The sequence below is a fragment of the Plasmodium falciparum genome (genome assembly GCF_000002765.6).
Source record: "Plasmodium falciparum 3D7 genome assembly, chromosome: 11".
NCBI classification, from domain to species: Eukaryota; Apicomplexa; class Aconoidasida; order Haemosporida; family Plasmodiidae; genus Plasmodium; species Plasmodium falciparum.
Genome location: NC_037282.1, coordinates 1,100,001 through 1,115,000, shown reverse-complemented (window position 1 = coordinate 1,115,000; position 15,000 = coordinate 1,100,001). Strand labels below are relative to the sequence as shown.

The 15,000-nt window shown below is 19.5% G+C and overlaps 5 protein-coding genes across 5 annotated transcripts in view; 3 read left to right on the top strand and 2 right to left on the bottom strand.

The window, feature by feature from the left end:
- PF3D7_1128700 (GPI-anchor transamidase, putative) overlaps positions 1–1,005 on the bottom strand; it is a gene marked incomplete at both ends in the record, with an annotated part of 1,482 nt that extends 477 nt beyond the window's left edge. Inside the window, one exon of the mRNA XM_001347933.1 lies at positions 1–1,005. This exon is cut by the window's left edge and continues 477 nt beyond it. Within this exon, the coding sequence (XP_001347969.1) occupies positions 1–1,005 (1,005 nt within the window).
- Positions 1,006–2,885: 1,880 nt separating this feature from the next.
- PF3D7_1128600 (CCR4-NOT transcription complex subunit 2, putative) lies at positions 2,886–4,565 on the top strand (the record flags this gene model as incomplete). Its single annotated transcript, XM_001347932.1, has 1 exon — positions 2,886–4,565. The coding sequence occupies one exon, from the start codon at positions 2,886–2,888 to the stop codon at positions 4,563–4,565; it is 1,680 nt and encodes a 559-aa protein (XP_001347968.1).
- Positions 4,566–5,058: 493 nt separating this feature from the next.
- PF3D7_1128500 (uncharacterized protein) lies at positions 5,059–7,215 on the bottom strand (the record flags this gene model as incomplete). Its single annotated transcript, XM_001347931.1, has 1 exon — positions 5,059–7,215. The coding sequence occupies one exon, from the start codon at positions 7,213–7,215 to the stop codon at positions 5,059–5,061; it is 2,157 nt and encodes a 718-aa protein (XP_001347967.1).
- A 1,280-nt stretch (positions 7,216–8,495) lies between these two features.
- On the top strand, positions 8,496–10,785 carry PF3D7_1128400 (bifunctional farnesyl/geranylgeranyl diphosphate synthase; the record flags this gene model as incomplete). Its single annotated transcript, XM_001347930.2, has 11 exons — positions 8,496–8,552; positions 8,661–8,778; positions 8,897–8,995; positions 9,145–9,232; positions 9,305–9,376; positions 9,520–9,791; positions 9,896–9,981; positions 10,098–10,196; positions 10,309–10,469; positions 10,583–10,608; positions 10,733–10,785. 11 exons carry the CDS (start codon positions 8,496–8,498, stop codon positions 10,783–10,785), a joined length of 1,131 nt encoding a protein of 376 aa, XP_001347966.2.
- Positions 10,786–11,445: 660 nt separating this feature from the next.
- PF3D7_1128300 (ATP-dependent 6-phosphofructokinase) overlaps positions 11,446–15,000 on the top strand; it is a gene marked incomplete at both ends in the record, with an annotated part of 5,389 nt that continues 1,834 nt past the window's right edge. The window contains 2 exons of the mRNA XM_001347929.1: positions 11,446–13,326; positions 13,530–15,000. The exon at positions 13,530–15,000 is cut by the window's right edge and continues 676 nt beyond it. Coding sequence (XP_001347965.1) covers positions 11,446–13,326; positions 13,530–15,000 — 3,352 coding nt within the window. The remainder of the gene's footprint in view (positions 13,327–13,529) is intronic.

Below are 15,000 nucleotides of genomic sequence, written 5' to 3'. Positions count from 1 at the left end.
TGTAGTAGGTTCTGACATAATATGTTGTGTTTTTAAATAATTTAAAATGTTATATAATGAAAAGGCTTTTATATTTTTAGATGGTTCTTTTTCATATATTTTATGTATTTGTTGAAGATAATTAAAAAAATGGTATGTAAATCTGTCGACCGTTGAAACGCTTAAATAACTACTGGAAAATAAACTATAACTATTTTCATTTCTTTTAGAAGATGATAAAAAGAAGATATTATTAATTTTTTTTTTATATACAAAATTTAGAATATCATCATAAAAACTATATCCTTGACACGTATCAATAATTACGAATATATATTTATAAAAATTTTTGATAAGTAATTCTTGTATATATATATTAAATTCAGAAGAACTAATAATATTAAATTCTTGAATTTTTAAAAAATTCACACCACCATGTCCGGTCATATAAAGAAATAAATTTTTCTCATTATTTCCATTATTATATAATCTATTTTTTTTAGGTGTAAAAGCATCATATCTATGTCTAAGTACTCTTCTAATTTGTTCATCACGTACATTATTATTTTTATAATCAATATTTAAATTCTCATATAAATTTATATTTTCTATTTTTGTTTCTTTATTATGACTACTAGGAAATAATTCATATTCTCGAAATATTTGACCTTCTCTTATATTCCTACAATCACAAGCTTGATCAAATGGAATCATTAATAAAATATTCTTATCCATAGTATCACCGAAATATTTAAGATATTTATATGCAATCAATAAATTAGTGGTATGTCTATAATTAAAATAATGTCTTGATGTACTTAATAATATAACATTGTTATTCATATAATTGTGTTTTCTTAATTCTTCTAAAAAAAACCTATCTATATATTCCTTTTTATACCTCCCTTCTAGTTCCACGTGCTTACCTATCATATTTTTGTTATCAAACCCGGTAAAATTAACAGACCCACACACCCATTTCGCCCACGATAGAAAAAATATATAAATTATAATTTTTATCCCCATTCATTCGAGTACACAAAAGAAAAAGGATAATATAAAAATGAATACACATATATAAATAAATAAATAAATATATATATATTTTGACTTTATCCTATTTACACGTTAATATCTTGAACAGTACTCTAAATATGTACATATATATATATATACATATATATATATATATATATATATATACATATATATATATATATATATATATTTTTTTTTTTTTTTTTTTTAATTTAATTATGATAACCTTGTTCTTACATATTTAATGCAAAAACGTACATAAATAACATTCACATATAAATATATATATATATATATATATATATATATATATATATATATATATATATTTTTTTTATTTATTTAATTTTTCATTTTTGTTTTATATTTTTTGTTTTGTTGTGACTTCATTAATTACTTGGCTCATTATTCAAATGTGGAATAAAACTAACCAAAAAGGAAACCATAAAACAAAATCCTTTATTATTTATAAATTTTTTTTTTTTTTTTCATTTTTATATCACCTAATAATATAATTATAATATAAATATAAATATATATAATATAAATGTAGTATATATATATATATATATATATATAATATAATTATAATACAAAAATATTGTAATTATTGTATAAATATAATATGATTATTATATAAATATAATTTTATTATAATATACTTAATTAAACAAAAATGCCACAATATAATTTCCTTTTTTTTTTTTTTTAAAGAATTATATGTGCATACATAATATACTTTGTAAAAGCAAAATATTTAAGTACTGTATATGAAAAAATAAAATATAATACAGATTAGTAGACAATAATAAAAAATACAAGTACACATATTATATATATATTATATATGTTTACTTTGTGAGCTCTTTTTTTTTTTTTTTTTTTTTTTTTTTTTTCGGGTGTTTTGTATAGACCATAAATGTTGTAGCCTTACACATGATTTATTTTATTACACGTTCCTTTTTCTTTTTTTTAACATGAAAAAAAAAATGTTAACATGAATAAGTATTCTTTAGGGAAATAATTAAAAACTAGATAAAGTCTTAAATATATATAAATATGAATATATATATATATATATATATATATATATATATATATTACAATACTTCATAATTTTATATATATATATATATATTATAATTATTTTATCATTTTTTATATTCACATAAAAAAATTCCTTCTCTTTTACAAGTCTCATTTAATAATACATTTAAACCATAATGTATAGAATACAATTCAATAAGTCTATATACATTTTTATAACAAATTATTAAAACAAATACATATAAAATATCCGTACAAAGATGTACATATATATTCTATAGAAAAAAAAAAAAAAAAAAAAAAAATACAAAAAAAAAAAATATAAATATATTTAGTAAAAGAATAAAATAAAACTTATTTAACGTACATATTTTATATACCTTTTTATTCACACATATATGTCATATGTCATATGTATATATGTATATTTTTTTTTTTTTTTTTTTTTTTCCTATGTGAACATAAATTTATATAAAAAATGTACGTTTGGAAAAGATAGAAAAGAAGAAAGTACGGTATATTATAAAATATACAAATATATATATTTATATTTATGCACATATATATATATATATATATATATATATTATCGGTTTGATTATAAAGAAAAAAATACAAATAAAAAAACAAGTTCAATAAATAAAGAAAATTTATGAAAAAAATAATAATAATAAAAAAAAAAAAATTCTCAATAATATTACAAAAAAATTAAATAAAAAAAATATATATATATATATATATATATATATATTTATTTATATAAATGTATATAAAGCAATTGTCTGTTTCATTAAAAAAAAAAAAAAAATCAAAAAAACAATATGGAAAATAATAATATAAATTTAAATTCAAATAAAGAAAAAAATCTCAATATATCATCTACATATAAGAAATGTTTTAATAAAGATGATAATGTACATAACATTTCTGACAATTTCAAGGATGATAATAAATCTGTTAATCTTTTTCTCAGAAAAAATGAACAACATGTTGATTGTCCTGAAATTATTTTAGATATAGAAAACATCGAACATACAGATGATAAAAAAGGAAAATTATGTATAGACTCTTCTCATAAGAAACCTGACGAGAATATAAAAAAAGAGCATCAAAATAATGAACATGATATGCTAGAAAAAATACATAAAGGCAATCATATAGATAATATATTTAGTGATAATAAAAATGAAATTAATTTTATATCAGAAGAAAATAAAAAAAAAAATATATATGAACAGGATACTACTTATGGTGATGAATATCTTATGAGTACTGAACATAATGATGCTCATATAAATAATGATAAAGACAAAATTTGCACATGTAATGAACATAATGATGCTCATATAAATAATGATAAAGAGAAAAATTTTACATGTTATGAACATAATGGTGCTCATATAAATAATGATAAAGAGAAAAATTTTACATGTTATGAACATAATGAAGAAAAAATAATAATACAAAAAAATGTAGAAGTTTCTGATAAGAAAAAAAATTTTAATACTACAGATAAGGAATATATTAATAAAATAAATAATAAAAATTGTAATATTCAGGATAATCATCATGATGTATCTCATGAAAAAAATATGTTGATCAACGAAAACGTAAGGAATATCAATGACACATTCTCCAAAACTATAAATAGTAAATTTCCCAAGGAGGAAAAAAGAAATGAAATAAAAAAAAAAAATGGTAACAACCAAAAGACCATTATTAATGATGATGTGGTGTATGACATAAATGAGGAACATACAAGTGCTGATGAGAAGATTGAAAAATTAAGAAATGATGACATATTAAAAAGTGGGGACATATTAAAAAATAATAAGATTCTATCGTGTGAAGAAGAAGGAGAAGAAGAAAAAAACGAACTTTCCTTAGAAGAAATATTATACGAAACAACAGAAAGATCAAAAAGTTATAATCGAAAAAATTATGGACTTTTAGGTATATTAAAGGTTATAAAAATGACAGATCCTAATTTAAATATATTAGCTATAGGTTCTGATTTAACAACACTAGGATTAAATTTGAATTCCCCTAATTATATTTGTACATCTGTTTCTTCACCCTTTTCTGAGAATCCTATAGAAAATGAAGAAGATTTTATTAAACCTGTATCCTATTTAAATACAAAATTTCAAATACGATTATCTTTATTATTAAAATTACAAACGGAGACTTTGTTTTATATTTTTTATAATTTACCAAGAGATGTATTACAAGCATATGCAGCATCAGAACTTTATATAAGAAAATGGATATATCATATTATATATAAAAAATGGTTTACACCTAACAATGCTACAAGTACAATCAATCTAGAAAAATGTGCTTCATGGATATATTTCGATCCTTTAACATGGTCAAAAAAAACATATAATAATTACTTGAATGTGAAAGATGATATAATGAATGTAGAGGATGTTACCAAATGTATTGAGCAAATAATTAAATTACAGTCTTATTACAACATACATCAGCAAAACATTTAAAAAAGGATTCTCCCCACTAAATAAATAAATATATATATATATATATATATATATATATATATATATATGTGTATATGTGTGGGTACTTAATTTTTTTCTTTACATAATTAATAAGGTGTGTCATATATACTTATTTTTTCATCTTATAAGCATCATGTCTGATGCTTTCATATATGAACATCTCTCATACTTTTATTTTATTTTATTTTATTTTATTTTATATAAATATAATATTATGTACAAAATAATTATTCATTATAATATTTCTCTTTAAAAAAAAAAAAAAAAAAAGTCATATTTAGTTTTTTTTTTTTTTAACTTTTCCAAGTATAATTGACATGTATTTTAAAACGTTTTTTCAAATGAGAAGTTAAAAAATAAAATAAATTATATAATTATATATATATATATATATATATATATATTTTATTTATTTACAAAAAAAATAATAAAATACAAATATGTGAACACATATACAACAACTAATAAGCGTTTACCATTCATACATACCACTATTATTTGTTTTACAAAACAAATTGTTGTTATTAATTCTTTTTTTTTCAAAGAGATGCTTAAGATAGACATAAGAATATATAGAGGAATGATTATCCGACCACACAATTTTAACATTATATATACCTAAGGGTATAATATCTTTAACATATATATTTGGTGGGAATAAGGAGATTTTTTTTTTAAAATTATAATTATTATGATTATTATTTTTATCATATTGAATACATTTTTTTTCTTTTTTATTTTCTTTACATATAAGACATTTACATTTTCTTCTTATATCCTTAATATGGCATATTAAAACATCATCTGAGAATACATATTTATTTTGTATAGTATCAAATGATAATTGAAGATAATTTTTTTTATATATTTGTAAGTTTGGTATGTTCAAATTATGATTATATTTTAAAATTGCGATTTCTCTAACAATTTGTTGAAAGAGATTTTCTAAATGTTCAATTAAAAAATGATTTTTATCATATGCTAAAATAAAAGGAAAGTGTTTTATATGTTCCTCTGAAATATGTTCCATTTTTTGTTGTGTATATTCATTATGTTTGATATTTGCATCTTGTATACTTAGAACATTTGTTGTGTCTTTTTTATAATTATGTTTATGGGTATAAACATTTTTGGCTAGTATTGGATGAAATGGTATTTCATATATATTACGAATTTTATCTTTTAATGATTTCATATCTGTATTATTAAATATATAATGTTTTTTATCACAATTATCACAAATAAAATAATTCATATTAATAACTAAACATACTATAGGTATATTAAAAAAATTACACATGTTAATACCTTTCTCTACATCATTTGTTGACAAATCATTTGGAGTTGTAATCATTATAATACCATCAATTTTTTCGGATTCAAATAAATTTAAATGTATATCATTTGTTCCAGGTGGCATATCTATAATTAAATAATCTAATATCCCCCAATTTACATGATATAAGAATTCTTTTATTAATTCATTTAATATAGGCCCACGAAAAGAAGAAAAACCTAAATTCATTTTATTTTTTATATAAGCATAAGACATAAGTTTAACATCATTATATATTAAAGGTTCAATCATGGATAAGTTCTCATCATATTCAATAGTTCCTGAATTTTTTTTATCATCATTTGATAATTTATTATAATTTTTTGAATTAAATATATTTAATAAATTCTCTCTATTCGGTTTTTTTTTTTTTTTTTTTTCCTTTCTTTTTTCAAGTGATAAATTAAAAAAAAAATCATCATCATCATCTTTTGGTTCATTATCATATTGGGTAATAAAATATTTTTCATGTGTAAATGAATTTTTTTTTTTTTTTTCGCCACAAAATGTATTTTTACCATCACTATTTTGTAAATTATTATGTAAATTATTATGTAAATTGTTATTATGTAAATTGTTATTATGTAAATTATTATTATGTATATTATTATTATGTATATTATTATTATCTATATTATTATTATCTATATTATTATTCATATCATTATTATCTACATCATCATTATTATTATTATTCATGTCATCGTTATATATATAACCATTTTTACCTTTTGTAGGTTCGTCTTTTTTTTTATTAACCACCTTAAACTTTACATATTCATAATCAAACGGTAACAACGTAGGGAGACTTGGACCATTAATGTCAGCATCCAAAATTCCAACGGATGCTCCCTTTTTTTTTAAATAATATGAAAAGTTGACAGAAAAAAAAGATTTCCCAACTCCACCTTTACAACTATATATTAAGATAATATTTTCAATTTTGTTTTTATTATTTCCTCTTTTTTCATTAAAATTAATAAATGTTATATTTATATTTATATCATGTATCCATTCAAACAAACCTAATTTCTCTTTACATTCTCTTAATAAATCATCTTTCACTGGACATGCTGGTGTAGTTAAATTTAAATCAAATTCAACAAAATATTTTTCTCCTTTTTCATCCTCATTTATTTTTAAATTTCGAACAAAATTTAACTCAACAATGTTTTTTTTTAAATCGGGGTCTATTACACTTTTTAACGTATCTAATATCAGTTCCTTTTTTTTTTTTATCTTTCCTATTTTTTGTCCATACACAAATTCTTCATCGATCAAATCGCTATCCATAATATCAAAAAAAAAAAAAAAAAAAAAAAAAAAAAAAGCAAAAATTAAATAATACTTAATAAATAATAATTAATAAATAATAATTATATATGTATAATTTCAATAAGAAAAAAAATTATATTATTTTATTTTTTCTCATCTCTTTATGCTATCCATGGCACCACCATTTTAAACCCTCTCATAATTATATCCCATAAGATATTTCAAAAAAGATATATAATTATAAGTTAATTAAAAATATAAATATATATATGTATATATATATATATATATATTTTTATTTATTTCATTTTATGTAGACTTTTTTTCTACTCCTCAAATTAATGTTTAGGTGCTTTTTAATTCTACAAAGAATGCTTTTAAAAACGTTACATACAAATTCTTTTATATGCATCTTCTTAATTATAAAAAATAACAAAATATAAGAATAAATAAAATAATCAATACGTAAAAAATTAAATACATACGGTCAGTAATATGAAAAACAATATGGAAAAATGAAAAAGCAACAAAAAAAAAAAAAAAAAAAAAAAAAAAATATATATATATATATATATATATATATATATATATATAATAAATAAATAAAATAATTATAATAAAATAAATACATATAAATATATATTCAATTATTATTTATGTTGATATTTCTTTTTCCTTATTTCCTATATTTTTTTTTTTTTATTTTTTTTAAATATATATATAAATATATATATATAAGGAATATCTAAAATATTTAAGCATTGTACATATTTTTACAAATACCTCTTTATACGTACCTAATTTTTTGGGCTCTCGTATTTTGCCCCTGGTATCTAATATAATAAATATGAATAATATATATTATATATATATATTATATTATATATATAAATATATATATATATATATGATAATATAATATAATATAATATAAAATAAAATGAAATGTAAGGCAAAAAAAAAAAAATTCATATATATTTTTTTATATTTTTTTTTTTTTTTTTGTAGATCAAATATATATATATTTACATAACAAGTGATGATATATTTCATGTTTATTAAGAAATATATTTAAAATAATGATCATAATATATATATATATATATAATATATATATATTTTTAGTAAAACATGTTCATTTACCCTTATTAACACACAAAATATAATACGCTTTAAAATTTGATATGCTTACAAGTATTTCATATTAATATATTGTTTCATAATAATAACAATAAATAAAATAATATAAAAAAGAACATTTAAAAAAAAAAAAAAAAAAAAAAAAAAAAAAAACCAATATGGAGAACGAGCAGAATAACCAAGATTCAGAAAATGGTCTGGATTACTTTAGAAGTGTAAGTATAACATGTAGTTATAATAGTATATTTTTATATATGAAGGTATAATATTATATATACAATATATATTGTTTTATTATTTTTATTTATTATGTTCCCCTTCAGATGTACGATAGATACAGAGATGTGTTCATAAACCATATTAATGATTACGTATTAGAAGATGATATAAAAATTATAATTTCAAAATACTATAAACTATTATTTGATTATAACTGCTTAGGTAAGATAAGTATAGATTGAGAAAAGAAGTTTTTAAAAGTATAGCTACACATATGTATAAATAAATAAATAAATAAATATATATATATATATATATATATATGTATATGTCTTATTAGGGGGTAAAAATAATAGAGGAATTTTAGTTATATTAATTTATGAGTATGTAAAGAATAGAGATATTAATTGTAATGAGTGGGAAAAAGTGGCTTGTATAGGTATAATAATAAAATATAGAATAAAATGAATAATTATTTAATAAAGTTCTTTGAATGTACATTTTTGCCATACAAAATTAAAAATTATGTACATATATATATATATATATATATTTTTTTTTTTTTTTTTTTTTTTTTTTTTTTTTTAGCATGGTGTATAGAAATTTTACAAGCATCTTTTTTAGTAGCAGATGATATTATGGATAAGGGAGAAACACGCAGAAACAAACATTGTTGGTATGTTTTATGAATGAACACATAAATATATATGTAAATACATATATATATTTTTAATTTTTACCTTTTTAGGTATTTGTTAAAAGACGTTGAAATTAAGAATGCGGTGAATGATGTGTTTCTTCTGTATAACGCTATATACAAGTTATATAAGACAAATTAAAAAAAAAAAAAAAAAAAAAATATATATATATATATATATATATATATATATATATATATATATATATGTGTGTTTTAATATATATATATATGTATGTGTATATTATTTTATTTTATTTTATCAGATTACTTGATGTATATTTGCGCAATGATAACTGTTACCTTGATTTAATTACATCCTTTAGAGAAGCCACTTTAAAAACTATAGTAGGACAACATTTAGATACAAATATATTTTCAGATAAATACTCCCATATAGACAAAGATATAGATGTTAATAATATTAATATATCTCAAGAGAATAAAATTAATATAAACATGTTAAATTTTAAGGTTTATCAAAACATTATTATTCATAAAACTGCTTATTATTCATTCTTTTTACCTATTGTTTGTGGTAAGTAGTACCTTAATAAGGAAAGGAAAAAAAAATATAAATAAATATGGACATATATTATATATATATATATATATATATATATTGATATTTATTCATTTTAGGTATGCAAATGGGGGGTATATCATTGGACAATTTATTATACAAAAAGGTCGAAAATATAGCAATTCTTATGGGGGAATATTTTCAAGTTATTATTTAAAAAATATATATATATTTTTTTTTATTTTATTTATTTATTTATTTCATTTTTATATTATCTTTATGAATAAATATATACATATAATATAATTTTATTTTTATTAGGTCCATGATGATTATATAGATACCTTTGGAGATTCTAAAAAGACGGGAAAAGTTGGCTCAGATATTCAAAATAATAAATTAACGTGGCCCTTGATAAAAGTATCTTTACAAGAAATATTACATAGACATATATATATTTATATGTATTCATTTTATTTTATATTATATTATATTATATTTTATTATTATTATTATTTTTTTTTTTTTGTAGGCATTTGAACTATGTTCACAACCTGAAAAAGAGGACATAATAAGAAATTATGGGAAAGATAATGTAACATGTATTAAGTTTATTAATGATATATATGAACATTATAATATCAGGGATCATTATGTGGAATATGAAAAGAAGCAGAAGATGAAAATATTAGAGTAATAATATATAAGCATAAGTATACATGAATATATAAATATAAATATATATATATATATATATATATATATATATATATTTTTTTTTTTTTTTTTTTTTTTTTTTTTTGTAGAGCCATAAACCAATTGCATCATGAAGGTAACATATAAATAATTTAATTTTTTTTTTTAATTATTTATTTATACATACATATATATATTATATATATATCAAAAAATTTTATGTATTAATATATTTATATCTTCGTTTTTTTTTTTCGTAGGTATAGAATATGTCTTGAAATACGTAATGGACATTTTGTTTACAGGCGCTTGAGAGATAACAACCTTAACAACTTTTGTTTAAATATGATCAAGTTTAAAAAAAAAAAAAAATAATAATAATAAAACATTGAATGTAGATACATTATTAGTTTATATGTATATTTTTTTTTTTTTTTTTTTTTTTTTTTTTCTTATTCATTATTATATATATATATATATATGTATATATATTTGTGTACATCATTATATTCCTTTTTTTAAACCAGTGTTGTTATTTATCTTATTTTATTTCCTTATTTTTATTATTACTTTATTTATTTTTTTCTTTTTTTGTGGATCTCACATTTTACAATATAAAGATATTTTATTTTGAAAAATTTTTTACTACCATAGAAACATTTTAAAAATGATATTATGAATAATGAAATATTGTGTATATACTAGTTCTATATATATATATATATATATATATATATATTTATATATTTTATATGTACCTTTTAAAACGTCCAATATCCATATAATATAAATTTTTTCCCTCATAAAATATATATATATATATATGTATAGTTTTATTTATTTTATCCCTTCAATATCTTTAAATACTTTTTTTTTTTTTACAACATATCGTATTAATATCTAATCAAATATATTTATATGTATATATATATATATATATATTTCATTTCATTTCATTTATTCTTATTAAAATATGGATATCGAGAATTCAAAAAAACACCTAAGCGAATTACAAGAAGAAAGAAGAAGACACAAAATTACACTTCCCGATATGTTTAAAAGGAAAGTTCTTATAAAGGAAGAAAATAATGATACTTATGAAAAGAATTTAGAGACAAAAAATGATATGTGTTATTCATTGAATAGATCAGATGATGAGAAGGAATATTTAAAAATGAAATTCCCTAATATTATTAATAATCCTATTATAAAACTTTATACTGATCCATATTACACAATACATATGTCAGATAAAAAAATGAATACAACAGATTCAATAAATACTTCAATGGATATGTCTAGTTATAATTATACTACAAATTCTTTTATGAAAGAAATGATTAATATGTATAAACCACATGAGAAATTAAATATAGGTATTTTATTTACAGGACAACAAACTCCAGGTGGTCATAATATTATATGTGGAGTTTTTGATTGTTTAAAAAAAAAAAATAAAAAAAATACTCTTTATGGATTTATGAACGGATTTCAAGGAATGCTCAAATATAACTTTATGGAATTAAAAAATGAATATATCAGTATGTTTAGAAATAGTGGAGGATTTGATATGATTAAAAGTAGTGATATACAAATTATTAACGAAGATCAGAAAAAAAAATGTTTTAAAATATGTAGACAACTCAATTTAAATGGTCTTGTCATTATTGGAGATGTTTCAGGTAATAAAAGTACAGCTATCTTATCTGAATATTTTGAGACTGTTTATAAAATTACAAATGAAAAGATAAAAAGTCAAGAATTAAAAGAAAAAAATAAAGAAGAAACAAAATGTAAACAAGATGGAGAAAAAAATGAAAAAGAAGAACAACAAAATGAACAAGATGACGAAAAAAATAAAGAACAACAAAAATGTAAACAAGATGACGAAAAAAATAAAGAACAACAAAATGAACAACGGGATGACGAACAAAATAAAGAACAACAAAAATGTAAACAAGATGACGAACAAAATAAAGAACAACAAAATGAACAACGGGATGACGAACAAATTAATATGGAGGACAATAACAATATATGTGAAATACTCAAAAATTATGTACAAGAAGATAAAATATATAAACCATATAATATAATAGATAATAATAAAACATGTGTATCAAATGAAAATAAGAGCAATAATAATATTCCATATGATAATATACAAAGTTATAATATGTCTTATGATAATATATCAACTTATGATTTTACTTATGATAATATTAGCGATATAAGTGATGAAGAAATTAATAAAAAATATCCCAAAAAAAATAAAAGTTTTGTAAAAACTTCAATTGTTAGTGCACCAACATGTGTTTATAATGAAATGAAAAATAAATATATTGAATGCTCTCTAGGGTTTGATACAACTATATTTAGTTATTGTCAATATATAAGCTATTTAATAACACATATACAAACATATCTTCAAGGATATCATTTTATAAAAGTTATGGGAAACTCCTCTAGTCATATTGCTTTAGAATGTTTCTTACAAACAAAAGTAAATATTATATTAGTCACTGAAGAAATCAAAAAAAATAATTTAACGCTTGATCAAATTATACAATTCATTGTTGATGTTATTCAAAATAGATACAAAAAATATCATAAAAATTATGGTATTGTTATTATACCTGATGGGATATTGAAAAAAATTACACAATTTAAAAAATTAGTAACATCTATTATTCATATAAAAACAAAATTCATAGAAAATAAAATCAATATTTTAACAGATTTACAAAATATTTTAAGTAAACATTTAATAAAGGAACAACAGGAATTTTTTAAAACACTTCCTGATTTTTTTCAAATACAATTACTGGAGGAAATATGTTCCCAACAATTTCACGTTATAACCATAACATATAAATAAATAAATATATATATATAATACGTATATATGGTTTCATATGTGTGTTAATAAACCCTATCTTCTTTTTCATTCGTTAAATTAATAAATAAATATAATATATATATGTATATATTTATATATATGTATATATTTACATATATATATATATATATATATATTTATTTATTTTTTTTTTTTAGTATGCTAGGTTAAGTACCGAACTACTTCTCACACATTTAGTAAAGAAGAAACTAGAAGAAAGACAAATTAATGACCTTGAATTTCATACACACTCATATGGAAAGGAAGTTACGTGTTCTCTTCCTACAAACTTTGATTGTGCCTATAGCTATATTTTAGGATTTAGCTGCGTAGAAATGTTGCAACATAAATATAACGGATATATGTGTGTCATCAAAAAATTGAAGAATCTATTGTTGAACGTTAACGACATAGAAATATTAGGCATACCCCTTTGCCATATAATGAAAATAAAGAAAAAAAATAAAAATGTAGCACAAATAAACATTGTGGAACAAGTAAAATCTGCAGGGGAGAAAAAAAAAAAGATAGAAGAAAAAGATAATCCACAAGAAATAAAAGAAAACGGTAAAATAAACAAAGCAGAAAAACCAACTAAAAAAAATAAAACAGAAAAAAAGGACAAAGTAACAAAAAAAGATAAAACCAGTAAAAAGGATAAAAACAATACAACAGATCGTGTGAAAAAAAGTAGTAGTAATATACAAAATGATAATGTTAACAAGAAAGATGATGCTCTAACAAATGATCTATGTGAACCAACGGACAGTACTACTAATAATCAAAATAAAAATGCTCTTGTCATCAGAAACGATCCTTTTGAAGAGTTTTTTATAAAGCGTACAAAAGTAAATTTAAAGGATGATGCATATTTTATAAAGTACAAAAAATATCGATACATGTACTTATATGAAGATCATTATAGAGTATTGACAGGAATACAATATGAACATAATTTTTGTATAGATTATGATGATAAATCCTTAAAATTCCGAAATAAATTAAATAGTACACTTTCTAGTAATGATTATATTACAATAAAACCAAACAATATATTTAGTAAAATCAATTTTACTATATCTGGTTTGACAAAAGAATATTTTAATAAAAAAGAACATAACGAAGAAAAAAGTAGTATGACGCAAAATAATATATTACAAAATGGTGTAATACTACAAAATAATAATACATATAAATTTAATTATTGTAAACATTCTTCTATGTTATCAGAAATAGAAAAAATGTTAACAGCTTCAGCTATAAAATTTAATACTATATTAATTCGTCATAATACTAGAATTACATATATTAATAACAATTTCTTTAATAAATTATATACTATTTCATTTATACATATACCCAAAATTAAAGATTTTTATATATTACAAGATAATCAATTCCATCTAAAACAAAATTACAGAAATGTGACATGTCCTAAAAACGTCGGTGTTGTTTTACTTTCTCATTGTACACCAGGAACAAATAACATACTAGTAGGATTACATCAACGATTATCTATTAATAATTTTAAGTTAATAGGCTTTATTAAAGGTTTAAAAGGATTGTTAAATAATGATATATGCTTAATTAATGATAACAATTTAAAAACGTCTATTAACATAGGGGGGT